Source organism: Oratosquilla oratoria, chromosome 17 (genome assembly GCF_046742065.1).
Source record: "Oratosquilla oratoria isolate Oo_2021 chromosome 17, ASM4674206v1, whole genome shotgun sequence".
NCBI classification, from domain to species: domain Eukaryota; kingdom Metazoa; phylum Arthropoda; class Malacostraca; order Stomatopoda; family Squillidae; genus Oratosquilla; species Oratosquilla oratoria.
Window position 1 is genome coordinate 25174382 of NC_134793.1, and position 27500 is coordinate 25201881.

Genomic DNA, 27500 nt, shown 5'->3' on the forward strand with positions numbered 1-27500 from the left:
CCTTATTTGCCTTTTCTGAAGCGGAAATACACTGCTTAGATGATTTGATATCATCACTGATAATTACGCCGAGATCATTCTCATTATCCACATTTGTTAACGACTTTCCAGATAGATTTTAATCGAACTTATTTTTCCTTTTTCCTATGTTACATTTACATTTACTTGTGCCAAATTTCATTAGCCACTTTTTAGACCATCGCTGTAGTTTATCTAAATCTTCTTGAATATCTAATTGGTTTAAGTGATCATTCCGCAGTTTTGTATCATCAGCAAAGTTGGAGACAATAGATTTCAGTCAAGTCTATATAATTTGTAAATACTATGAATAGAAGTGGCACAAAAAGGGAACCCTGAGGAATTCCACTTGTAACATTTTTTTTATCTAAAGGTTTTGTCTTTTAGAACAAGTCTGCTTACGATCGTTTAACCAATTACTAGTCCAACTTAATAGGCTACCTCTTATTCTATGGGAAACTAACTTAGCAAGTAATCTTTCGTACGGGATGGTATCATAAACCTTCTCAAAGTCCAGATATATTGAATCAATATCGTTTCTTTTCTCGTGATTTGAAATGACAGTGTTGTAGAATTCTAGTAGGGTATTCAGGCAGGAACGTTTCCGTCTGAATTCATGCTGGCTAGTATTTATTAAACAGTTACTTTCTAATTGGTGTTCAATAGCATCTCTGATTAGTTTCCATAATTTTCCTGCAATTGAAGTTAAGCTTGTAGGCCTGTAGTTCACTGGCTTCTTATTGTCACCCTTTTTGAATATGGGAGTAACGTTAGCTAACTTCCATTCTCTTGGGATATCAACAATATATATTGTTGATTATCTTTTAATAATTTCTAACGGAACAGCAACATTTTTTTTTTTTTTTTTTTTTTTTTTTTATCTACGATCCTTGGATGACAACCGCCAGGTCACGGTGTTAATTTTTTAATGTTTATTTACAGTAATGAGTAATTTTCTCTTAGACTTATCACAAGCTTCAGCTATGGCTTGGATGCGAGGTATTTCGTATACAAATACCGAGCGAAAATATTTGTTTGGAATATCACACATTCCTCCATACGAATATGTAAGATGACCGTCAGCAGATAATAGTGTACCAATGTGATGCATAATAGCTCCCATTCATCTAATGCATTTCTAGTATTCTTTGGGATTATCAGCAATATTCATTTCATATTGTCGCTTTTTTATTGTCACTTTAAAACCCCTCTGTATTACCACATAGCTTTGATAGTCGTTAGGTGCACCAGAACACCTGTATTTCTTATAAGCTTATCTCTTTTTAGCAATACTTCTTTCAGTTTCTTTGTCAAACCATTTTGGGCGAGCTTGAATTTGGGGGTCGCCTGTCCTTAAACGTATTTGGAAATTGTACTTCCCACGTCTGATCTACATTATACGGTATATGGTATCTGGCGTTTCAAATAAGGTATCCAATCCAATTCATATCATGTGATAGTTAAATGATGACCATATTAGTACTGCTATTGTTATCAGTGATTTATTGTTTGTTATAGCGATAATTTCAGTTGTTGCCACCCTTCCTTGCCACTTGCTTAGGAGAGTGAGTGGCTGCCACAGTTGTTAATGGTTGGTTGATGCTAATAAAAGTTACATAATAAGGAAAACAAACAAGTGTGGCTGCATAAGAACTGGGTACTCGGTCACATGCCAACACTAGATGTTGAAGCGTAAAGCGAAACCGGTCAGGAATAAACTCTGAACTCAAATCTAGACCCGTGACTTCTTTTTCTTCTTTCCTCAACTTGTCACAATGTGTCTACATTAGACGTACACTATAAATGGTGAGATATGAAGAAAACTAACGAAATGATATATAAAATAATCTAATGAAAATAATGATGATCATAAAGATGGTATATGTGTCACTACAGAGAGAGAGAGAGAGAGAGAGAGAGAGAGAGAGAGAGAGAGAGAGAGAGAGAGAGAGAGAGAGAGAGAGGGAAAACAAGTTTGGCTGCATAAGTAGAATTAGGTCACCAGGACGCAAGCCAAAATCCAAGTGTTACCTTGGAACGAGCCAGAATGTCAAACATTTATGACAGCTATAGACAGAACTACTTGCCGCAGCATGTTCGGATTGTCAACGACTAAACTAATCTTCCCACTGGTTTCTCACCAATGAAGATAATATTCTGGGAGCCCATGATATATATACACACATACATACATATATTCTCTCTCCATTTCTCAATCTGCACTGTCTTCTTTCCCTCAATCAGGTCATCTGTAGTTCTGAGGCAATTGTCTTCTCCAAGGAGACCGGGTGGACCTTGGTAACTATCGAACAATGGTTCGCTATCGAATGCATATAAAGTGTTCTCCGGGATCCTTTCAAGTGGACTGGGTCAGGTTTGGGATGGAGGGGGGTCAGGTTTGGGGGCGCAGGGAGGTAGGCGGGCTTTAGGAGTGGATGTTCGACTCTAGACCGTTTGCAGGCGATGAAGCAACCAATCGGGAAAGCGACAGAATGCGGTGAACCTCTCTGCTTGGCTTTTGTGATTGCAAGAGGGTCTTTGACTCGGTGGAACAAATAGCAATGCTGAATTTGCTACGGTAGCAGGGTACAAAGGAGCAGATTGTGGGAGTTTGGGGGAAATATTTGTGCAAGGTGTACCGCTATAATCCGACTACATTGGGATGCAGAAGAGATCAAGATTGAGAGGGGAGGGCAATTTGGCCCAAATTGTTTGGAGCTTGCTTGGAGGATATTTTCAAGGAGATGAGTTGGGAAAGGAGGGGTTTGAAGATTGGTGGCGAATGCTTGAACCACCTAAGATTTGCGGATGACATTGTTCTTGTTTCAAAAAGAGCAGAGAACTTGCAGGATATGCTGAATGGTCTGAGCGGGGAAGGTCTCGAGGTGGGTTTGAAAGTGAATGGAAGTGGAGCCAGAGTGATGTTCAAGACGAGGGTTTGGGGTGAAATGATTGTAATTGATGGTGAGAGTCTTGAAAAAATTGAGGAGTATCATAAATTGGGCCAGATGGTGGGGGTGACGAAGGATCATGATAATGTAATGAAAAAGACGCATTACAATTGGTTGGAAAATGTTTGGTGAGTGTGCTAAGGTCCTCAGAGGCTCTCTACCTTTATATTTAAAACGTGGAATTTCCAATCGGTGTATTTTGCCAGCGGTGTTCTACGGGTGTAAGACTTGGAAGCTGACGGGGGCCATGGAAACGGGGCTGGGAACTGCGCAGAGGAGAATGGAGAGATCTTTAGAGTGGGGGAGGTCGTGTCCTCGTCTTCCTTAGGCACGATAGAAAGCGTACAAAGACCCCGCTAGTTTCACTCACCGGGCTCAGTTCCCTCTCCTGGTACGGTTTCAGCATATTCACATGACAATTGTTGCCACTCCGCCTCCGGTGCGGAGTGGCAACAATGTAGTAAAGTTCTCCTACTCGTTTCACTACCACGCAGGGTCCGCTAAACTTGTCCCTGAAGGGGTTACCTTAAAAAGATAGCAATACCAACACTTTATCACCGGGATTACATTCCCGCACTTTGGCGTTTCTGCCATAGTTTTGTTTCCTTGTTTCCTGAGCACTCTCTAAACTTGCTCTGGCCATTTTCCAACATATGACCAACTTACCTTTCATGTCAGTCACCGTCTTCAACATGTCCCTGGAGGCAGAAGTATGACCTTTCAATAAACACTCTTTCAGGACGTTAAGGGTTCCTGGAACCTTGTGTCCGAACATTAATGCAACAGGCCAGAGGCCCAATGATTTGTTAGGTACCTCGCGCACTTGGTCCCACACTGTTCCTTTTTTTCTAAACACCACTTCTTTAATTAACATTGTTTTTAATGTTTGGTGGGGCCGTTCAAGGGCACCTTGACTTTGGGGATTGTAAGCACTCGACGTGAATTTAGTTATACCCAGTGCTCCCAAGCTCCGCACAACCTCTCAGGATAAAAACACAGACCCCTGGTCCCGAGGTAACACCCACTTCGTAAAGAAGCTAATCAGTTCATACAAGACCACCTTGGCGCGCACTTTACATAGTGGTATCGCCTCGAGGTACCTAGAAAATGTATCTATAAAGGTGAGAATATACTCATGCCTTATAACAGTCTGAGGCAACACCCCTACCACATTCACAGTAACTTTAGCAAAGGTTTCCTCTCCCACAGGGATTGGCTATAAAGGAGCTAGAGCTATAGGCTGGTTAGGTTTTCTTACCACCTGACAAGTGTGACAAGTACGACAGTGCTGTGCCGCATCCCTCGATAATCCCTGGCCAATAGAAATGTTGCCAGATACGGTCTGAAGTTTTAAGTACACCCAAATGTCCAGAAAAGGGGCTAGCCGCATAACTTCTTCCCGGTAGACCCTAGACAACATCACTTGCTGTCTCTTGGACCAAATTGTATTATCAGTGGGGCAGATACTTTCCGCCTACCGGCGGAATAGTACTCCCCCTTCCAAGTAATACTCCTCAGAGAGTTTAATGCCACTCTGTGCTCTTTCATAAAGATCTCGTAATTCGGGGTCAACTTTCTGCAAGTCACTGAGACTTCTTACTCCCGCTTCTCTCTCTTCCATAAATACATACATACATATACCAAGGCTTTTTCCCCCTTCCAAGGGAGGTAGCCAGAAAGGGAAAGGCATAAAAACACTCCCACCCATTTCATCCCTAAATACACTCCACACCCCTCCCACCCTCCCTCTCATCTGAGCACCTCCTGGATGACGGGTCATCCCTGCACCCTGCCCACCGCCCTGGGTCAGAAGCAGTGTCGCAAGACACAGTACATCCACAGCAAGGCCGCTTCATTTAATCGGCGACCCCCCCTCTCCGCCCCCCTTTGCATATAAGGCGAGGACGGGGAGAAATCCCTTCGGGCTGCGTCAAAATTCACTCACACATACTACCCCACCCCCCACCCCCCGCCCATTCCTCCTCATGCAGTCACAACATCATCCATATACAACCATTCTCCACTCACCTCTGTCTTCCGTCCTCTCCCTTCCTTCCTCAACAGACATTCCCCTCTTCCCCAAAGCCCCCTTCACCCCATCCATCCACCTCATCCTAGGACGTCCCCTCATGTTCACTCCCTCCTACACTTCCGTTTCACTCTCGTTCCTCCTGGAGCAGGGGTTCGTACTGTCCTCACACTCAGATTTTCCATAGTTTTCCTCACTCGAGAAATATATAAATATGAAAAAAGTATGATCCGCCTCCACGTGGTGCATCCTAGAAACGTCATAATAATTGACGGCTAAATGGATCATGATTTTACCAACCGTAGCATTTCAATCACTCTACAGTATATTGCAAGAGTGGGAGGAAGGGAGGAGATAGATCTTCCATTACGCACTGTGGTGACAGAGACGCCCCTCATGAACTTTTTTTATGGTGTCTCGTAAGTTGCATCGTAGTATACTTTTTCATATATAATCATTTCAATTTCCGATCTGAGTGTCACTCTTCCGACCGTATACGTTGGTACAAACAGTATTAAAAGATTCAAGAAGACAATGAATATGAGATAATGAAAGCCATAAGCTAATCGAGATGTCAAAAACAATGAGCGCTATGTACTCAAGTAATGTTCAATTTTGACTCATTACATTAATTGGGGCTGGAGGGAGGGAGGGAGAGAGGGAGGGAGCAAGACGCTGCGCTTCCCGCCATCCGTCCAGTATCAAAAGATAATCATATAAACCTTTCATTTTCTCTTTTGTGTGTCACTTTATGGGATATGTAAAAGCACAGTCATATTCATAACTATTCCATTTCACAGAAGACATGTTAAATTTTACAACCAGCCTCATAATGACTTGACACAGCGATAATAGGTAAAATGCTGTATAAACATTAAAATCATATTCCTTATCTTATACCCGATATAATTACTTTCTTTGCACCATCGAGATGGAAAACTTTGAAATAGGTGAACAAGGACCGCTTCATCCTTAGATGTACATGAAATTTCTGTAACTCGTATAGTCACTGAGCTAAGTGAAGAAATATAACTATATTTTAAGGAAGCTTGAGGTTTCAGCCAACTCATCGGGGGAAGGGTGAGCAGGGCTGCCAACCAAAAATGCAGGATCGACCGAGATTCCTTGAGTGAACTGCCTATAAGTCTTGTCCATTCATTAAACAATCTCTTGGTAAGCCAGTTCTTGTCTATTTCCTTCTTAAATCTAAATTTGTCCAACTTAAATCCAAAGAAAAAAAAATGCTATTAAACAGTTATAAGTTTGGGATTATAAAAACTCTATCCTAGCCACTAGCAGTTAACCTAATAAAATTTTAGAACTGCAGTAAAAGAAATTTATGTCATATTATCGAGTACAATTGGTGCGATTTGATGTTTTTTTTTCAAATTTTGATGAGTAGGTCCTTAATTACTCTACTTATTTTGTACATGTATTTTCATTCAACATGTTTATATTTTATACTTTCAGATCTTTAAGATCCATATTTTCTGATTGCATATATTTCTATGATTTCAGATGGCTTCATGGGGCTGCCGACACTACTTTGACTCCCTCTGTTATATGCGGCGAGTATATAAAGAAGAGAAACAAAAAATCTCCTTGGACATGTTGGCGAAGATTTGTGAAGTCTACCAGAACTATTACGGGATGCTAATTGGGGACCAAGACAAGCACAGGGCCCCTTGCTACTGTTGTGAGAAGAAAACGCAGGAAGGTTGGCTGTGAGATGAGGAAAGGTCCCTGAAATTCTCCAACCCACGGGGCTGGCTAGAGCCAAACACCATTGCAGAAACTTTTTATTTTATTTTATTTATTTATTTATTTATTTATTTGTTTATTTATTTGTTTATTTATTCGTTTATTTATATATTTATTTATTTATTATTTATTTATTTATTTATTTATTTATTTATTTATTTATTTATTTATTTATTTATTTATTTATTTATTTATTTATTTATTTATTTATTTATCTATTTATTTGTTTATTTATTTTTGCATTGCGGATTATAGCAAGCGGTGGAAAGGAAATATTGCTGCTGCTGTGCAATATTCAGATCTCCCATTATCAATTGCTCCAATTCCTCACTGCTACAAATATCCTGTGTCAGTGCCACCGCTCCAGGTGAAGTCGTAAAGAAGTATTTTGATTAAGAGGAGGACATGGATGCTGAGGACTTGGTTTACCTGTATGAGATACCAAAGAAAGTTCCTCACTTCCCAAGCCAAAAAGAAGTAAAGAACTTGGTCAGGGATATCGTTCTAACCAAGTCCAATCCAGAGCTCTTTATCTCCAGGATGAAGCAATGGAACTTGGTCAAGGAGGAAGTGCAGGTGACAAGTCAAAGAAGTCGGCACGAACCTTTCTCAGGCTTTTACACTCTTACGGATGATCTCTGTTTCTGCCATGATGTGCCTTGACAGTTTGACGTTATTGGGATGCCTTTTGTGCCCTAGGAGTGGCGGCTCTTCATAGACAGCTCTACCACTCTGCATGAAAGAAGACTACTACATTGTAAAAGTCCTGGAAGCTCTGGAATACAACCAGTACAACTGGGAAATCATTGGAGACTTTAAGGTGGTGACTTTCCTGCTTGGTCTCCAGGGAGGCTTTATCAAATTCCAGTGCTTCCTCTGCCTTTTGGACTGGATGACCACCTCTGACCACTACAACAGGAAGAACTGGGAGCAGCGAACGAATTTGTAGTTGGGACCCGGAACGTCATGTGGGAGCCACTGGCTGATTCCAGGATTGTGCTCATGTCACCACTACACATAAAGTTCGGGTTGATGAAGCAGTTCGTTGAAGGTTCTCAACCAGGAATCAGCCGCTTTTAAGTAGCTTCTTAACTTCTCCCTAAAGTTATCTAAGGCCAAAATCAAAGGTGGGATTTTTGTTGGACCTCAGATAAAGAAGGTTCTTGAGTCTACCAAGTTCTTCAATAATCTCAGTAGGATTGAGAGAATGGCATGGAAATGTTTCATAGCAGTTGTCAAGGGCTTCCTGGGCAACCGAAGGACTGAAAACTATCAGCAGCTGGTGCAGGATCTGGTAAAAGCTTTTGGCGCCATGGGATGCACGATGTCCCTTAAACTTCATATGCTGGACGCTCATCTGGACAAATTCAAAGACAACATGGGCACCTCCTCAGAAGAACAAGGCGAGCGATTCCACCAATATGTGAAGGAGATACAGCGGAGGAACCAGGACCACTACGATGAGAAAATGATGGGGGCTATATCCGAGAGCTGGTGTGGGAGTGCGACCTGGACGACAACCGCGAATCCAGGAAATCCACTCATTTCTGACGTGTTTAAGTTGTTTTACAACTGTCATTTGTTTTAACTTGTTTCTTATAAGCTTGTGCCGTGAAATAAATATATACTCTGTTGATTTGATCATATGAACTGATAAAAAAAAATCAAAAATAGAAACACTTCAAAATATCAAAGTGATCAGAAAACCAAACTTCTGATTAAATAATCTTTTTACATAATAATGGAATATGAGAAATCACAAAATGACACTTAAAACCGGGGAACAAAAAATGTATTACCAGGTGTGTGCTATGGGCGTCCAGAATGTTTTATTTATTGGTGAGAAACCAGTGAGGAAATTAGTTTAGTCGCTGACAGTCCAACCATGCTGCGGCATGTAGTACTGGGTAACGTCGTGCCAGCAGAAGGGCAGATATACCTCACCTGCATTTGGTAGGGTTCATCTGACGCATTTAGGTAAACTACAATAAAATTTCACTTTTGATTTTTATGATGCTTGATATATTTTCATAAATGGTAAAATACTGAAGAAGTACACATGTGCGTGGAGGTAACACTTTGGTCAAATCACGAATCCTTATATCCAATGTTTTCTTATTCCCTTCCTGTCCTCGGTAGAGGCTTCAAAGGTTATCCTGACGTTACAGTCATGATGTAATCTTCTCGCAATGGAAAGGAAGTGAATTCCATTTGGACCTTCTTGAATGTTAGGGTTTATGAACTGAAAACCAAAATATTCAGTCAGTATACGTTATTAACGTCATCAAGGACCACGTAAAACTATAGTTTACACTGCACAGAGAGTATATAACAAGGCAAACCAAAAGTCTATAGTGAACATATATATATATATATATATATATATATATATATACTGTATATATATATGTATATATATATATATGTATATATATGTATATTTATATACATATACATATATGTATGCATGTGTGTGTGTATGTGTATGAATGCATGCATGTGTGACAGGTATGAGCGCAAGCAAGCAAGCAAGCGCTATGCCACCACTCAGGTTTACACTTACCCTTCAGCATCATTTCGAAGCCAGTTGCCACTTTATTTCCGTCCCCAGAATCTGAGACGAAGGTAGCGGTGAAATACATGTCGTTGTATACTCGAGAAAAATTACGGGAAAGCTGATCAATCTTACTGCCGCATACCACCCTGTATGAAATTATTTCCTTGTCATTATATAGAAATTTTGAGAAGGAAGGGATTTTGATTTTAGTAATTGGGGTCTGGAATCCTCGGAGTTCTTCAGTTGAAAAGAAAAGAAAAAATGTTTCCGAATGTGACGCCTCTCCAAGTGCCTACACCATAACCCATCCCGTGTGCTTCACTATGGATGATTCGTGAGAAGGAACAGGACAACAACAGGAGGGACACTCACCAAGCAAAGCTGCCGTCGAAAAGCAGGCGGTCGTGCATACAGCCCGAGTCATCGTAGATCTTGGAACTGTTCGCAAACCCGATACTGATGTTGGCAGCTCCAGTAATCTAAGAAAAAAAAACAAAAAAACAGGCAACGGATTTTAGTACTTCACCACCATCGTTTCTATCGTTTGGGACAAGATCTCACCGAAGAGGTGAAGTCACAGAAGTAGTAAAAGAGGAAGTTAAAGCCGTTTGGAGGCATAGTGGGGGTTCACTCGGATTCAGAATAGCCTTCTCTATAATCACCTTGATATCCTTATCATTCGACTTGCTTTTTCTGTTTCACTTTCTGTTTTGAAAAGATGTGGTGAACTTGAGTGGAGCGTTGAGAAAGAGAGGAGTGCCTGTTGAGCAAGGAAGGGAGAAAACAGTTGATAGGGATGAGTGGAGAGAGGCGGTGTATAGAAGTTTTTTTTTTATGCTAGGAAGGTAGGACGGGGGATGAGGGGAATAGGAGGTGTCTGTGCGTGAATGATATTTTGACGCAGCCCGAAGAGATTTCTCTCTTTTTCTGCATGAAGAGATAGAGACGCGGGGAAGCCGATTAAGTGAAGCGACCTTACTATGGATGTATTGTCTTGCTGCATTACTTCTGATCCAGGACAGTGTGTAAGAGGCCGGTAGTGTACGAATGGAAATGAGCTAGGGTATTAGAATAATTCAGACTCGACGCCTGCTCGAGGGCAATGTTATGTCTATGTGAGGGCGACGTTTTGTCTATGTAAACACACCGACGGTGGTGACTGTTTTATAATCGATTATGTAATCAAACTCTGTAAGCGCAGGTTAGCTTCGTTTGACTAATGCTGAGATAAACAATATCGCTAGTGGCATTGTAATGGCTTTCCGGGTTGGTGCAAGGTGGAGAAGGAGGAAAAAACTATTGGTGCATGAATTCAAAGTCACGCCCATAAGGAGTGACATTTATTTGAAAAGTAACTGGAGATTGGTTTAGAAAAATTAGTGACGTCAGACGAAGGTAGCTTAGCGTAGGATACGGGATCTCGCCAGAGAAGATATAGAGGGGGTGTCGAGAGAGGATCAGGAGACGATGTAGAGACGAGAGAAAGAGATCCCGAGTGTAAGCAGAAGGTGAAATTACAGTGAAAGAAGAAAGAAAAATTCACCACCCTTTTATTAACCCAAAGGACGAGAGGAATAGGCATGGGGCCTAGAAAATAGTGAGACTACAGGAAAAAGAAGGCATTGGGCCTACTGCTTAAGAGGAACTTGAATATTAGTGAAACTCACGTAACGAGAGGCAAGGGGCCTTGAGACGAGTGATATTACAAGTCAAATTTAAGTGACAGTGGTGACAAGGGGAGGTGAAACAGTGGGCGAGATACAAGGATGACCCGTCATTCATGAGGAGCTAAAATGTGAGGGGATAAAGAGTGATAGATGGGAGTGGAATGGATGGGAGTGGGCACGTCCCTTTGACTTAGCTACCCCCCTTATGAAGAGGAAAAAAGCTCTTGATATATAGATAGATAAACATTCTTTCATGACCTTTCCCTCTTTTGATATTTTGTTTTCACTTTTCAATTGTTTTCTTTCTAATTCTTGTTCAGAATCAAATGCAATTCATTTATGTTTCTGTGCAGTGTTGTGTGTGTTTGAGTGTTGGTTATTTTCTTTAATCTTAATTTCTTTCATTTGAATATTTGATGCACCTTTATTCTATTGGTGACGTGATTCGAGTAGCTTGGTCCTCTGAAGTCACGTCACTTTCCAGCTGTGCTCTTATCATTCGTGCAGTCTTTTATCACTACTCACGTTTCTTCTTCTACCAGCCTGGCTTTGACATCTTTTTGTCCAAATTTTGCGAAGAAGTTTACCCCTGGACTACCATGGAGAGCAGCTGTCCTCCGGATACCATTACACCTTCGCATACCCCTACAACTACTTCTGGTAATAATTCATCTCCAGTAAGCTTCACTCTCTTCGTTTTCTCTTGCTCCTATCGGATCGGTGTATGTATGTATGTGTGTATTTATGTATGTATGTATGTATGTATGTATGTATGTATGTATGTATGTATGTATGTATGTATATATGTATGTATGTACGTATGTATGTATGTATATATGTATGTATGTACGTATGTATGCATTTATGTATGCATGTATGAATGTATGTGTGTGTACATTCTATTTCAACCGTGTTGATGTAGCACCAAGGAAGAGAGAAGATGTAACCCGTGGTTCTTTGTTTCCGACGACCAGTCCCGTGTCCAGCATGCGACGGAAGCATCTCTGTGGACGACAGCGTCCAGGGTACTATCCGGCGTAAGTGGTCAAGTCCCAACTATCCGAACAATTACCCAGATGGCTGACACTGCACCCTCTCAGTCAACGTAAGTAAATAATGACGCTAGTGGTGATGGTATTGATTTTGGTGATTGGCGATAATAACTGATGATGTTGGTTGAGATGGGGCACTTATGTACATATGGAGGTGTTGTGGAAGTCAGGAAACGTAAAAGAAAAAGAAAAAAGACTAATACTAATTCGAGGAACACGAGAAGTATCTTGCCCACAGGCTAGAGCAAAGTTAAGACGGAAATTGTGACTTTGAGGACTTCCGGCCTCCTAGGGAGCGAGCGAGGATTAGAGATGGCCCTTGATCCACAGAGAACCAAGACATAAGGGAAAAATAGATGATAAGGGACGGGTGAAGGGTTCATGCCTTGGCTGGCCACCGCCCATATGTGGAAGGGGGAGAGACCTTACGGTATATAGACAGATAAACATTCCGATTTCTAGAAGTTCCGAACTTTATACATTTCAGACGTTGAAAGAGTAGATTTTTGCTAATTCTGAATTTGAGTGAACGCCCATTCGCCTTAAACTCTCCCTTTTACTAATTCTGTGACTTCGCCTCTTCGGGGCGACCTTGTCCCAAACAATGGAAACGATAGTGGCGAAGTACTAAAATCTCTTGCCTGTTTTTGTTTTTGTTTTTGTTTTTTCTAGATCACTAGAGCTCACTCTTTCCGTATCGGCTTTGCGACCGGCTCCGAATTCTACGATGCCCCGGGCTGCAATCACGACCGCCTGGTTTTCAGAGGCCACGCGATTTGGTGAGTGTCCCTCCTCTTGTTGTCCTGTTCCTCGTTCCTTCTCACGAATCATCCTTAGTGATGCACACGGGATGGTGTATGGTGTAGTCACTTGGAGCAGCGTCACATTCGGAAAACTTTTCTCTTTTCTCCTCAACTGAAGAACTCCGGGGATACCAGACCCCAATTACTAAAATCAAAATCCCTTCCTTCTCAAGATTTGTATATAATGACAAAGAAATAATTTCATACAGGGAGGTATGCGGCAGTGGCATGGATAAGCTTTCCCGACAACAATTTACTGCCTTCACCCAAACTCTTTTCATCGCTATCTTCTTCTCAGATTCTGGGGACGGAAATAAAGTGGCATATGGCTTCGAAATGATACTGGACGGTAAGTGTAAACCTAAGTGATTGCATAGCACTTGCTTGCTCGCGCTCATAGCTGTCATACATGCATGCATTCACACACACACACACACACACACACACACACACACACACACACACACACACACACACACACACACACACACACACACACACACACACACACACACACACACACACACACACACACACACACACACACACACACACACATGCATATATATATGTTCGCTATAGACTTTTGTTCTTCTTGTTACATACTCTCTGTGCAGTGAAAACTATGGTTTTACGTGGTCCTTGATGACGTTGATAACGTATACTGACTGAATATTTTGGTTTTCAGTTTATGTACCCTAACACTCAAGAAGGTCCAAATGGAATTCACTTCCTTTCCATTGCGAGAAGATCACATCATGACTGTAACGTCAGGATGACCTTCAAAGCCTCTGCCGAGGACAGGAGGGGAATAACAAAACATTGGATATAAGGATTCGTGATTTAACCAAGGTGTTATCTCCAGGCACATGTATACTTCTTCAATATTTGACCATTTATGATAATAAATCAAGCATCATAAAAATCAAAAGTGAAATTTCATTGTAGTCTACCTAAATGCGTCAGATGAACCCTACCAAATGCAGGTGAGGTATATCTGCCCTTCTGCTGGCACCACGTAATCCAGTATTATGTGCCGTAGCATGGTTGGACTGTCTGCGATTAAACTAATTTCAACACTAGTTTCTCACCAATAAATAAAACATTCTGGACGCCCATAGCAAACACCTGGTAATACATTTTTTGTTCCCCGGTTTTAAGTGTCATTTTCTGATTTCTCATATTGTGATCACTTTGATATTACGAAGTGTTTATATTATTTATCAGTTCATATGATCAAATCAACAGAGTATATATTTATTTCATGACACGACCTTATAAGAAAAACAAGTTAAAACAAATGACAGTTGTAAAACAACTTAAACACGTCAGAAATGAGTGGATTTCCTGGATTCGAGGTTGTAGTCCAGGTTGCACTCCTTCACCAGCTCCCGGATATAGTCCCCATCATTTTCTCATCGTAGTGGTCCTGGTTCCTCCGCTCTATCTCCTTCACATCTTGGTGGAATCGCTCGCCTTTTTCTTCTGAGTAGGTGTCCATGTTGTCTTTGAATATGTCATGATGAGCGTCCAGCATACGATGTTTAAGGGACATCCTGCATCCCATGGCGCCAAAAGCTTTTACCAGATCCTGCACCAGCTGTTGATAGTTTTCAGTTCTGCGGTTGCCCAGGAAGCCCTTGACAACTGCTATGAAACATTTCCATGCCATTCTCTCAATCCTACTGAGATTATTGAAGAACTTGGTAGACTCAAGAACCTTCTTTATCTGAGGTCCAACAAAAAACCCACCTTTGATTTTGGCCTTAGATAACTTTAGGGAGAAGTTAAGAAGCTACTTAAAAGCGGCTGATTCCTGGTTGACAACCTTCACGAACTGCTTCATCAACCCGAACTTTATGTGTAGCGGTGACATGAGCACAATCCTGGAATCAGCCAGTGGCTCCCACATGACGTTCCGGGTCCCAACTACAAATTCTGTTCGCTGCTCCCAGTTCTTCCTGTTGTAGTGGTCAGAAGTGGTTATCCTGTCCCAAAGGCAGAGGAAGCACTGGAATTTGATAAAGCCTCCCTGGAGACCAAGCAGGAAAGCCACCACCTTAAAGTCTCCAATGATTTCCCAATTGTACTGGTTGTATTCCAGAGCTTCCAGGACTTTTACAATGTAGTAGTCTTCTTTCAGGCAGAGTGGTAGTACTGTCTATGAAGAGCCGCCACTCCTAGGGCACAAAAGGCATCCCAGTAACTTCAAACTGTCTCGGCACATCATGGCAGAAACAGAGATCATCCGTAAGAGTGTAAAAGCCTGAGCAAGGTTCGTGCCGACTTCTCTGACTTGTCACCTGCACTTTCTCCTTGACCAAGTTCCACTGTTTCATCCTGGAGATGAATAGCTCTGCATTGGACTTGGTTAGAACGATATCCCTGACCAAGTTCTTTACTTCCTTTTGGCTTGGGAAGTGAGGAACTTTCTTTGGTATCTCATGCCGGTAAACCAAGTCCTCAGCATCCATGTCCTCCTCTTAATCAAAATACTCCTCTTGGACTTCACCTGGAGCGGTGGCACTGACACAGGATATTTGTAGCAGTGAGGAATTGGAGCAATTGATAATGGGATATCTGAATAATGCACAGCAGCAGCAATCTTTCCTTTCCACCGCTTGCTATAATCAGCAATGCAAATGAATAAATAAATAAATAAATAAATAAATAAATAAATAAATGAATAAATAAATAAATGAATAAATAAATAAATGAATAGATGAATAAATAAATAAATAAATAAATAAATAAATGAATAAATAAATAAATGAATAAATAAATAAATGAATAGATGAATAAATAAATATATGAATAAATAAATAAAAAATAAAATAAAAAGTTTCTGCAGTGATGTTTGGCTCTAGTCAGCCCCGTGGGTTGGAGAATTTCAGGGACCTTTCCTCATCTCACAGCCAATCGTACTGCGTTTTCTTTTCAAAGCAGTAGCAAGGGGCCCTGTGCTTGTCTTGGTCCCCAACTAGCATCCCGAAATAGTTCTGATAGACTTCACAAATCTTCGCCAACATTTCCAAGGAGAATTTTAGTTTCTCTTCTTTATATATTCCCCGCATACAACAGAAGGAGTCAGGGTAATGTCGGCAGCCCCATGAAGCCATCTGAAATCATAGAAATATATGCAATCAGAAAATATGGATCTTAAAGATCTGAAAGTATAAAATATAAACATGTTGAATGAAAATACATGTACAAAATAAGTAGAGTAATTAAGGACCTACTCATCAAAATTTGAAGAAAAAAAAACATCAAATCGCACCAATTGTACTCGATGATATGACAAATTTCTTTTACTGCAGTTCTAAAATTTTATTAGGTTAACTGCTAGTGGCTAGGATAGAATTTTTATAATCCCAAACTTATAACTGTTTAATAGCAATTCTTTTCTATTTGGATTTAAATTGGACAAATTTAGATTTAAGGAGGAAATAGACAAGAACTGGATTACCAAGAGATTGGTTAATGAATGGACAAGACTTACAGGCAGTTCACTCAAGGAATCTCGGTCGATCCTGCAGTTTTGGTTGGCAGCCCTGCTCACCCTTCCCCCGATGAGTTGGCTGAAACCTCAAGCTTCCTTAAAATATAGTTATATTTCTTCACTTAGCTCAGTGACTATACGAGTTACAGAAATTTCATGTACATCTAAGGATGAAGCAGTCCTTGTTCACCTATTTCAAAGCTTTCCATCTCGATAGTGCAAAGAAAGAAAGTAATTATATCGGGTACAAGATAAGGAATATAATTCTAATGTTTATACAGCATTTTACTTATTATCGCTGTGTCCAGTCATTATGAGGCTGGTTGTAAAATTTAACATGTCTTCTGTGAAATAGAATAGTCATGAATATGACTGTGCTTTCACATATTCCATAAAGTGACACACAAAAGAGAAAATGAAAGGATTATATGATTATCTTTTGATACTGGACGGATGGCGGGAAGCACAGCGTCTTGCTCCCTCCCTCTCTCACTCCCTCCCTCTACCCCAATCGATATAATGAGTCAAAATTGAACATTACTTGAGTACATAGCGCTCATTGTTTTTCACATCTCGATTAGCTTACGGCTTTCATTATCTCATATTCATTGTCATCTTGAATCTTTGAATACGGTTGTACCAACGTATATGGTCGGAAGAGTGACACACAGATCGGAAATTGAAATGATTATATATGAAAAAGTATACTACGATGCAACTTACGAGACACTATAAAAAAGTTCATGAGGGGCATCTCTGTCACCACATTGCGTAATGGAAGATCTATCTCCTCCCTTCCTCCCACTCTTGCAATATAGAGTGAATGAAATGCTACTGTTGGTAAAATCATGATCCATTTAGCCGTCAATTATTATGACGTTTCTAGGATGCACCACGTGGAAGCGGATCATACTTTTTCATATCTAAATATTTCTCGAGTGAGGAAAACTATGGAAAATCTGAGTGTGAGGACAGTACGAACCCCAAGTAAAAACACCCAAGTGAGGAAGCCCAGGTCAAGGCAGAGACTGACCCGAGGCCCCTGCTCCCGGAGGAACCAGAGAGTGAAACGGAGGTGTAGGATTTGACTCTCTTATTTATGGAAGTGAGAGAAGCGGGAGTAAGAAGTCTCAGTGACTTGCAGAAAGTTGACCCCGACTTACGAGATCTTTATGAAAGAGCAGAGAGTGACATTAAACTCTGTGAGGAGTATTACTTAAAAGGGGAAGTACTATTCCGCGGGTGGGCGGAAAGTAACTGCCACACTGATGATAAAGTGTGGGCCGAGAGACGGCAAGTGATGTTGCCGAAGGTCTACCGGAAAGAAGTTATGTGGCTAGGAGACGATATCCTCTTTTCTGGACATTAGGGTGTACGTAAAAATTAAGACTGTGTCTGGCAACATTTCTACTGGCCAGGGATTGGGAAGGATGTCGCACAGCACTGATGTACTTGTCACACTTGTGAAGTGGTAGGAAAACCTATCCAGCCTCTAGCCGTAGCTCCTTTAAAGCCAATCCCTGTGGGAGAGGAAACCTTAGCTAAAGTTACTTTGAATGTGGTAGGGCTGTTGCCTCAGACTGTTATAAGGCATGAGTATATTCTCGCCTTTATGGATACCTTTTCTATGTACCCCGATGCGATACCAATATGTAAAGTGCGAGCCAAGGTGGTGTTGTATGAACTGATTAGCTTCTTTACGAAGTGGGTGTTACCTCGGGACCAGGGGTCTGTGTTTTTTGTCCAGAGAGGTTGTGCGGAGCTTGGGAGCACTGGGTATAACTAAATTCACGTCGAGTGCTTACCATCCCCAAAGTCAAGGTGCCCTTAAACGGTACCACCAAACATTAAAAACAATGTTAAAGAAGTGTTATTAAGAAAAAAGGTACAGGGTGGGACCAAGTGCGCAAGGTACCTGACAAACCATTGGGCCTCTGGCCTTTTGCATTAGTGTTCGGACACAAGGTTCTAGGACCCCTTAATATCCTGAAAGAGTGTTTATTGAAAGGTCATAGTTCTGCCTCCAAGGACATGTTGAAGACGGTGACTGACATAAAAGGGAAGTTGGTCATATGTTGGAAAATGGCCAGAGCAAGTTTAGAGAGTGCTCAGGAAACAATGAAACAAAACTATGGTAGAAACGCCAAAGTGCGGGAATTTAATTCCGGTGATAAAGTGTTGGTATTGCTATCTTTTTAAGGTAACCCCTTAAGGGACAAGTTCAGTGGACCCTGCGTGGTAGTGAAACGAGTAGGAGAACTTTACTACATTGTTGCCACTCCGGACCGGAGGCGGTGTCAACAATTATGTTATGTGAATATGCTGAAAACGTACCAGGTGAGGGAACCGAGCCCGGTGAGTGAAACTAGCGGGGTGTTTGTACGCTTTCTATCGTGCCTAAGAAAGACGAGGACACGACCTCCCCCTCTCTAAAGATCTCTCCATTCTCCTCTGCGCAGTTCCCAGCCCCGTTTCCATCGCCCCCGTCAGCTTCCAAGTCTTACACCCGCAGACCACCGCTGGCAAAATACACCGATTGGAAATTCCACGTTTCAAACATAAAGGTAGAGAGCCTCTGAGGACCGAAGCACACTCATCAAACACTCTCCAACCAATTGTAATGCGTCTTCTCATTACATTATCATGATCCTTCGTCACCCTTACCATCTGGCCCAATTAATGATACTCCTCAACTTTTTCAAGACTCTCACCATCAATTACAATCTTTTTACCCCAAACCCTCGTCTTGAACATCACTCTGGCTCCACTTCCATTCACTTTCAAACCCACCTCGAGACCTTCCCCGTTCAGACCACTTAGCATATCCTGCAAGTTCTCTGCTCTTTTTGAAAGAAGAACAATGTCATCCGCAAATCTTAGGTGGTTCAAGCATTCGCCACCAATCTTCAAACCCCTCCTTTCCCAACTCATCTCCTTGAAAATATCCTCCAAGCAAGCTCCAAACAATTTGGGCCAAATTGCAGTCCCCTCTCGATCTTGATTTCCTCTGCATCCCAATGTTGTCGGATTGTAGCGGTACACCTCGCACAAATCTTTTTGCCAAACTCCCACGATCTGCTTGTTTGTACCCTGCTTGCGTAGCAAATTCAGCATTGCTATTTGTTCCAGCGAGTCAAAGGCCCTCTCGCAATCTACAAAAGCCAAGCAGAGAGGTACACCGCATTCTGTCGTTTCCCGATTAGTTGCTTCATCGCCTGCAAACGGTCTAGAGTCGAACATCCACTCCTACCCCCCCTACCCCCCTTCATCCTACATCCGCCTACCCCCCTCCCCCCCCAAACCTGACCCCCACTCCATCCCAAACCTGACCCAGTCCACTTGAAAGGATCCCGGAGAACACTTTATATGCATTCGATAGCGAACCATTGTTCGATAGTTACCAAGGTCCACCCGGTCTCCTTGGAGAGGACAAATGCCCCACAACTACAGATGACCTGATTGAGGGAAGGAGAACAGTGCAGATTGAGAAACGGAGAGAGAATATATGTATGTATGTGTGTATATATTATGGGCGCCCAGAATACTATCTTGATTGGTGAGAAACCAGTGGGAAAATTAGTTTAGTCGTTGTCAATGCGAACATGCTGCGGCAAGTAGTTCTGTCTATAGCTGTCATAAATGTTTGACATTCTGGCTCCGTTCCAAGGTAACACTTGGATTTGGGCTTGCGTCCTGGTGACCTAATTCTACTTATGCAGCCACACTTGTTTTCTCTCTCTCTCTCTCTCTCTCTCTCTCTCTCTCTCTCTCTCTCTCTCTCTCTCTCTCTCTCTCTCTCTCTCTCTCTCTCTCTCTCTCTCTCTCTCTCTCTCTCTCTCTCTCTCTCTCTCTCTCTCTCTCTCTCTCTCCCTCTCTCTCTCTCTCTCTCTCTCTCTCTCTCTCTCTCTCTCTCTCTCTCTCTCTCTCTCTCTCTCTCTCTCTCTCTCTCTCTCTCTCTCTCTCTCTCTCTCTCTCTCTCTCTCTCTCTCTCTCTCTCTCTCTCTCTCTCTCTCTCTCTCTCTCTCTCTCTCTCTCTCTCTCTCTCTCTCTCTCTCTCTCTCTCTCTTTCTCTCTCTCTCTCTCTCTCTCTCTCTCTCTCTCTCTCTCTCTCTCTCTCTCTCTCTCTCTCTCTCTCTCTCTCTCTCTCTCTCTCTCTCTCTCTCTCTCTCTCTCTCTCTCTCTCTCTCTCACTCTCTCTCTCTCTCTCCCTCTCTCTCTCTCTCTCTCTCTCTCTCTCTCTCTCTCTCTCTCTCTCTCTCTCTCTCTCTCTCTCTCTCTCTCTCTCTCTCTCTCTCTCTCTCTCTCTCTCTCTCTCTCTCTCTCTCTCTCTCTCTCTCTCTCTCTCTCTCTCTCTCTCTCTCTCTCTCTCTCGCTCTCTGTGTGGTGACACATATACCATCTATATGATCATCATTATTTTTATTCGATTATTTTTTATATTATTTTGTTAGTTTTCTTCATATCTCACCATTTGTAGTGTACGTGTGATGTAGACACATTGTGACAAGTTGAGGAAAGAAGAAAAAGAAGTCACGGGTCTAGATCTGAGTTCAGAGTTTATTCCTGACCGGTTTCGCTTTACGCTTCAACATCTAGTGTTGGCATGTGACCTAGTACCCAGTTCTTATGCAGCCACACTCCTAAGCAAGTGGCAAGGAAGGGTGGCAACAACTGAAATTATCTCTATAACAAACAATAAATCACTGATAACAATAGCAGTACTAATATGGTCATCATTTAACTATCACATGATATGAATTGGATTGGATACCTTATTTGAAACGCCAGATACCATATACCGTATGATGTAGATCAGACGTGGGAAGTACAATTTCAAAATACGCATACAAAGATGATTCGTACTTACACCTCGTTTAAGGACAGGGGACCCCCAAAATCAAGCTCGCCCAAAATGGTTTGATAAAAGAAACTGAAAGAAGTATTGCTAAAAAGAAATAAGCTTATAAGAAATACAAGTGTTCTGGTGCACCTAACGACTATCAAAGTTATGTGATAATACAGAGGGGTTTTAAAGTGACAATAAAAAGGCGACAATATGAAATGAATATCGCTGATAATCCCAAAGAATTCTAGAATTACATTAGATACATGGGAGTTATTATGCATCACATTGGTACACTATTATCTGCTGGCGGTCATCTTGAATATTCGTATGGAGGAATGTGTGATATTCTAAACAAATATTTTAGCTCGGTATTTGTATACGAAACACCTCGCATCGAGGTCCTAGCTGAAGCTTGTGATAAGTCTAAAAGAAAATTATTCATTACTGTAAATAAAAAAAAATGTAACACCGTGACCTGGCGGTTGTCATCCAAGGATCGTAGAGAAAAGAACAAAAAAATAAAAAAAATCAAATAAACTGTTGCTGTTCAGTTAGAAATTATTGAAAGATAATCAACTATATCCGGAGATGTCCCAAGAGAATGGAAGTTAGCTAACGTTACTCCCATATTCAAAAAGGATGACAATAAGAAGCCAGCGAACTACAGGCCTACAAGCTTAACTTCAATTGCAGGAAAAATTATGGAAAATAATCAGAGATGCTATTGAACACCATTTAGAAAGTAACTGTTTAATAAATGTTAGCCAGCATGGATTCAGACGGAAATGCTCCTGCGTGACTAACCTACTAGAATTCTACAACACTAATTTCAAATCACGACAAAAGAAACGATATTGATTCAATATATCTGGACTTTGCAAAGGTTATTGATACCATCCCGTACGAAAGAGTACTTGCTAAATTAGCTTCCCATGAAATAAGTGGTAGCTTATTAAGCTGGACTAGTAATTGGTTGAACGACCGTAAGCGGAATTGTTCTAAAAGATGAAAAAATGTTACGAGTGGAATTCCTCAGCGTTCCCTTTTTGTGCCACTTCTATTTATAGTATTCATAAATTATATATACTATGGACTGAAATCCATTGTCTCCAAATTTGCTGATGATACAAAACTGGGCGGAATGGCAAATGATCACTTAAACCAATTAGATATTCAAGAATATTTAGATAAACTACAGCAATGGTCTAAAAGTGGCTAATGAAATTTAGCACAAGTAAATGTAAATGTAACATAGGAAAAAGGAAAAATAAGTACGATTAAAATTTATTTGGAAAGTCGTTAACAAATGTGGATAATGAGAACGATCTCGGCGTAATTATCAGTGATGATATTAAATCATCTAAGCAGTGTATTTCCGCTTCAGAAAAGGCAAATAAGATTCTAGGACTGATTGCGCGATCTTTTGATTCTAAGAGTCCACCTGTCATTAACAAACTATATGGTCACCGAATCTGAATCTCATTAAAGACATTGATAGATTGAAAAAAGTACAACGGCGAGCTACAAAACTGATTGCAAATATCAAAGATAAATCAAACAAAAATAGACTAAAACATATCAATCTAGTTTCCCCCCCAAAAAAGTGTAGACTCAGAGGTGATTTGATACAGCTCTTTAAGATTCTAAAGGGAACTTACAGGATCATCAAAAGTGACGAAATTTTCACACTGAATGCGAATCAGACAAGAAAGAGTGGTCTCAAACTGTCAGGAAGTAGATTTCAACTGGAAGTCGGTAGAAACAACTTCGCCAACCGTGTAGTAAATGATTGGAATAAACTTCCTGCACATGCAGTGCAATGCTGTACAGTTCGAAGTTTTAAGATTCACTTAGAGAAGCGCCTAAGAAATATGCTAAAATACCTGCCATTTTCTAATCTATTTCATTTTATTGATCTATTTATTATTCATTTAGCTATTATCATCTATCTGTTTATTTTCTGTTATATATCATTTATCATAAATGATTGTTATTTTTGTTTGTTTTTATCTGTCATTGTTTATTTTTAAATCTTATTCATTTATCTACCACTTTACTTATTTGTTTTCTATTCATTTTTCAGCATCCGACCTAGATGACATGGACCTAAAGGTCCCCTGTCGGCATGCTCCTCCTTTGTAGTACTGGGTTACGTGGGTACCAGTAGAAAGGCAAATAGACCTCACCAGCATCTGATTTGGCTCATCTGACGCATTTAGGTCAAGTACAATGAAAACTCACTTTTGATTTTTATGATGCTTGATATATTCTCATAAATGCTTAAATTTCGCAGAGGAATATGTGTGCCTGCAAAGAGCACCTTTGTCCAATCATGAATCCTTATAATTAATCAAAGTCTTGTTATACACAGTCCGTCTTCGGTCGAGGCTTCGAGGGTCCTCCTGGCAGTACAGTCGAGATGCGATCTTCTCGTTATGGATATGAAGGGAATTCCATTTGGACCTTCTTGAATGTTAGGGTACAGAAACTGAAAAGCAAAATATTCAGTCAGTATACGTTATTAACGTCATCAAGGACCACGTAAAACTATAGTTTTCATTGTACAGAGAGTATGTAACAAGGCAAAACAAAAGTCTCTAGCGAACATATATATATATATATATATATATATATATATATATATATATATATATATATATATATATATATATGTGTGTGTGTGTGTGTGTGTGTGTGTGTGTGTGTGTGTGTGTGTGTGTGCGTGTGTGCGTGTGTGCGTGCGTGCGTGCGTGCGTGCGTGCGTGTGTGCGTGTGTGCGTGTGTGCGTGTGTGCGTGTGTGCGTGCGTGTGTGTGTGTGTGTGTGTGTGTGTGTGTGTGTGTGTGTGTGTGTGTGTGTGTGTGTGTGTGTGTGTGTGTGTGTGTGTGTGTGTGTGCGTGTATGTGTGACAGCTATGAGCGCAAGCAAGCAAGAAAGCGCTATGCTCTCAGTCAGGTTTACACTTACCGTCCAGTATCATTTCGAAGCCAGTTGCCACATTATTTCCGTCCCCAGAATCTGAGATGAAGGTAGCGGTGAAAGAAGCGTTGGTTTGAGAATAATTTTGGGAAAACTGATCCATGGTGCCGCATACCCTCCTGTATGAAATTATTTCCTTGTCATTATATAGAAATCTTGAGAAGGAAGAGGATTTTGATTTTTGTAATTGGGGTCTGGTATCCTCGGAGTTCTTCAGTTGAGGAGAAAAGAAAAAAAGGTTACCGAATGTGACGCTGCTCCAAGTGCTGCCTACACCTTACACCATCCCGTATGCTTCACTATGGATGATTCGTGAGACGGAACGAGGAACAGGACAACAAGAGGAGGGACACTCACCACCAATTAACGTCGCCTGTGAAAACCAGGCGGTCATGATTGCAGCTCGAGACATCGTAGATATTGGAGCCGGTCGCAAAGCCGATATGGAAAGATTTAGCTCCAGTGATCTTAAAAAAAAAAGAAAAAAAAAAAACGGATTTTAGTACATTGACATTTCTATCGTTTGGTCGCCCCGAAGAGGCGAAGTCACAGAATTAGTAAAAGGGAGAGTTTAAGGCGAATGAAGGCATAGTGGGCGTTCACTCAAATTCAGAATTAACAAAAATCTACTCTTTCAACGTCTGAAATATATAAAGTTCGGAACTTCAAGAAAACGGAATGTTTATCTGTCTATAAAGGTCTCTCCCCCTTCCATATATGGAAGGTGGCCAGCCAAGGCACGAACCCTTCACCCATCCCTCACCATCTATTTTCCCCTTTTGCCTTGGCTCTCTGTGGATCAAGGGCCATCTCCAATCCTCGCTCGCTCCCTAGGAGGCCGGAAGTCCTCAAAGTCAGTATTTTCGTCTCAACTTTGCTCTAGCCTGTGGGCAAGATACTTCTCGTGTTCCTCGAATTAGTATTAGTCTTTTTTCTTTTTCTTTTACGTTTCCTGACTTCCACAACACCTCCATATGTACATAAGTGCCCCATCTCAACCAACATCATCAGTTATTATCGCCAATTCCCCAAAATCAATAGCATCACCACTAGCGTCATTGTTTACTCACTTTGACTGAGAGGGTGCAGTCGCAGCCCTCAGGGTAATCCTTCGGGTAGTTGGGACTTGACCACTTACGCTGGACAGTACCCTTGACGCTGTTGTCAACAGAGATGCTTTCGTCGCAGTCTCCACAGGGGCCTGGTCATCGGAAACAAAGAACCACGGGTTACATCTTCTCTCTTCCTTAGTGCTACATCAACACAGTTGAAATAGAATATACACACACATACATTCATACATGCATACACACATGCATACATTCGTACATACATACATTCATACATGCACACATACATGTATACATACATACATGTATACATACATACATACATACATACATACATACATGCATACATACATACATACATACATACATACATACATACATACATACATACATACATACATACATACATACATACATACATACATACATACATACATACATACATACATACATACATACATACATACATACATACATAAATACACACATATATACATACACCGATCCGATAGGAGAGAGAGAAAACGAAGAGAGTAAAGCTTACTGAAGATGAATTATTACCTGACGTAGTTGTAGGGGTATGCGAAGGTGTAGTGGTATCCGGAGGAGAGCTGCTCTCCATGGTAGTCCAGGGGCAACCTTCTTCGCAAAATTTGAACAAAAAGATGTCAAAGCCAGGCTGGTACAAGAAGAAGAAGAAGAAGAAGAAACGTGAGTAGTGATAAAAGACTGCACGAATGATAAGGGCACAGCTCCAAAGTGACGTGACTTCAGAGGACCAAGCTACTCGAATCACGTCACCAATAGAATAAAAGTGCATCAAATAATCAAATGAAAGGAATTAAAATAAAATAAAAAATCCTCCAACACAAATACTCATAATAACCCACACTCAAACACACACAACACTGCACAGAAACATAAATGAATTGCATTTGATGCTGAACAAGAATTAGGAAGAAAACAATTGAAAAGTGAAAACAAAATATCAAAAGAGGGAAAGGTCATGAAAGAATGTTTATCTATCTATTCATCAAGAGCTTTTTCCCCTTCATAAGGGGGGTAGCCAAGTCAAAGGGACGTGCCCACTCCCATCCATTCCACTCCCATCTATCACTCTTTATCCCCTCACATTTTAACTCCTCATGAATGACGGGTCATCCTTGTATCTCGCCCACTGTCCTGGATCAGAAGTAATGCAGCAAGACAATACATCCATAGTAAGGTCGCTTCACTTAATCGGCTTCCCCGCGTCTCGATCTCTTCATGCAGAAAAAGAGAGAAATCTCTTTGGGCTGCGTCAAAATATCATTCACGCACAGACATCTCCTATTCCCCTCATCCCCCGTCCTACCTTCCTTGCATAAAAAAAAACAACTTCTATACACCGTCTCTCTCCACTCATCCCTATCAACTATTTTCTCCCTTCCTTGCTCAACAGACACTCCTCTCTTTCTCAACGCTCCCTTCGCCCTATCCATTCATCTCATCCTTGGTCGTCCACTCAAGTTCACCACATCTTTTCAAAACAGAAAGTGAAACAGAAAAAGCCAAGTCGAATGATAAGGACATCAAGGCGATTATAGAGAAGGCTAAAGGAGTAGAGAAAACTAAGGAGAAAAAGAAATCAATCTGAAAGGGACCATAGAACTTCGGAGGAAGAAAAAATCATTGAAAAGATAATGGCGACATTGAAGAGAGAGAGGGGGCGGGGGGATATCTTCCAAGAACCAAAGTTTATAGAGGTGGGAGGGAAAAGGGACGAGAATGTTCCTCTCCCATGTCTAGCACCTTTCCTTTGTCGGTAAAAGCCAGTTGAGGAATAGATACGTTTTTAGGTTGGTTTCTCTTTCATGATGACAATATTCTACCTTAGTTGCCAAGAAACTGTTTGAGCAGAGGAGGATCTTGCTAGGATATACACTTTATACTTACTATGCCATCCAAACAATCTGTATTTGCCCGTGTCGTTAGGTTCCTCTTTCATGATGTCTGATACACACCAACTCCTCTCAATATTCTACCTTAGTTGCCAAGAAACTGTTTGAGCAGTGGAGGATCTTGCTAGGATATACACTTTATACTTACTATGTCATTCAAACAATTTGTATTTGCCTGTGTCGTTGAAGGAGGCTGATCCTGTGCCGAGGGTCCTACTCCCAGCATCAGCACCATCATCGTCATCATCAAAGCCGTCGCCTGCCATAATTTATCCATGGTTCTAACTCTGTGCTGTGCAGGGAGATACAGGAAAAGGTCAAGTGTGAAA

General features: G+C 41.2%; 3 protein-coding genes across 16 annotated transcripts in view; 2 read left to right on the top strand and 1 right to left on the bottom strand.

Annotated features, from left to right (window-relative positions):
- Positions 1 to 13695, top strand: part of LOC143034521 (uncharacterized) — a 43162-nt gene extending 29467 nt beyond the window's left edge. Inside the window, exon 7 of the mRNA XM_076200694.1 lies at positions 13527 to 13695. Coding sequence (XP_076056809.1) covers positions 13527 to 13540 — 14 coding nt within the window. The 3' untranslated portion in view covers positions 13541 to 13695. The remainder of the gene's footprint in view (positions 1 to 13526) is intronic.
- The window catches only part of LOC143034515 (adhesion G-protein coupled receptor G6-like), a 396540-nt gene that overhangs the window by 322486 nt on the left and 46554 nt on the right, over positions 1 to 27500 (top strand). The gene's annotated exons all lie outside the window — the stretch shown is intronic.
- Positions 23390 to 27500, bottom strand: part of LOC143034518 (uncharacterized) — a 110027-nt gene continuing 105916 nt past the window's right edge. For 2 of the 5 annotated variants that reach the window (XM_076200683.1, XM_076200685.1), the window contains exons 2-7: positions 27320 to 27458; positions 25793 to 25910; positions 25232 to 25362; positions 24519 to 24628; positions 24150 to 24280; positions 23407 to 23671 (exon numbers count right to left, since the gene is read on the bottom strand). In XM_076200683.1, coding sequence (XP_076056798.1) covers positions 23658 to 23671; positions 24150 to 24280; positions 24519 to 24628; positions 25232 to 25362; positions 25793 to 25910; positions 27320 to 27448 — 633 coding nt within the window. In that variant the 5' untranslated portion in view covers positions 27449 to 27458 and the 3' untranslated portion in view covers positions 23407 to 23657. Of the gene's footprint in view, positions 23672 to 24149; positions 24281 to 24518; positions 24629 to 25231; positions 25363 to 25792; positions 25911 to 27319; positions 27464 to 27500 lie in introns of all 5 variants that reach the window. The other 3 variants (XM_076200684.1, XM_076200682.1, XM_076200686.1) reach the window with 3 other exon arrangements.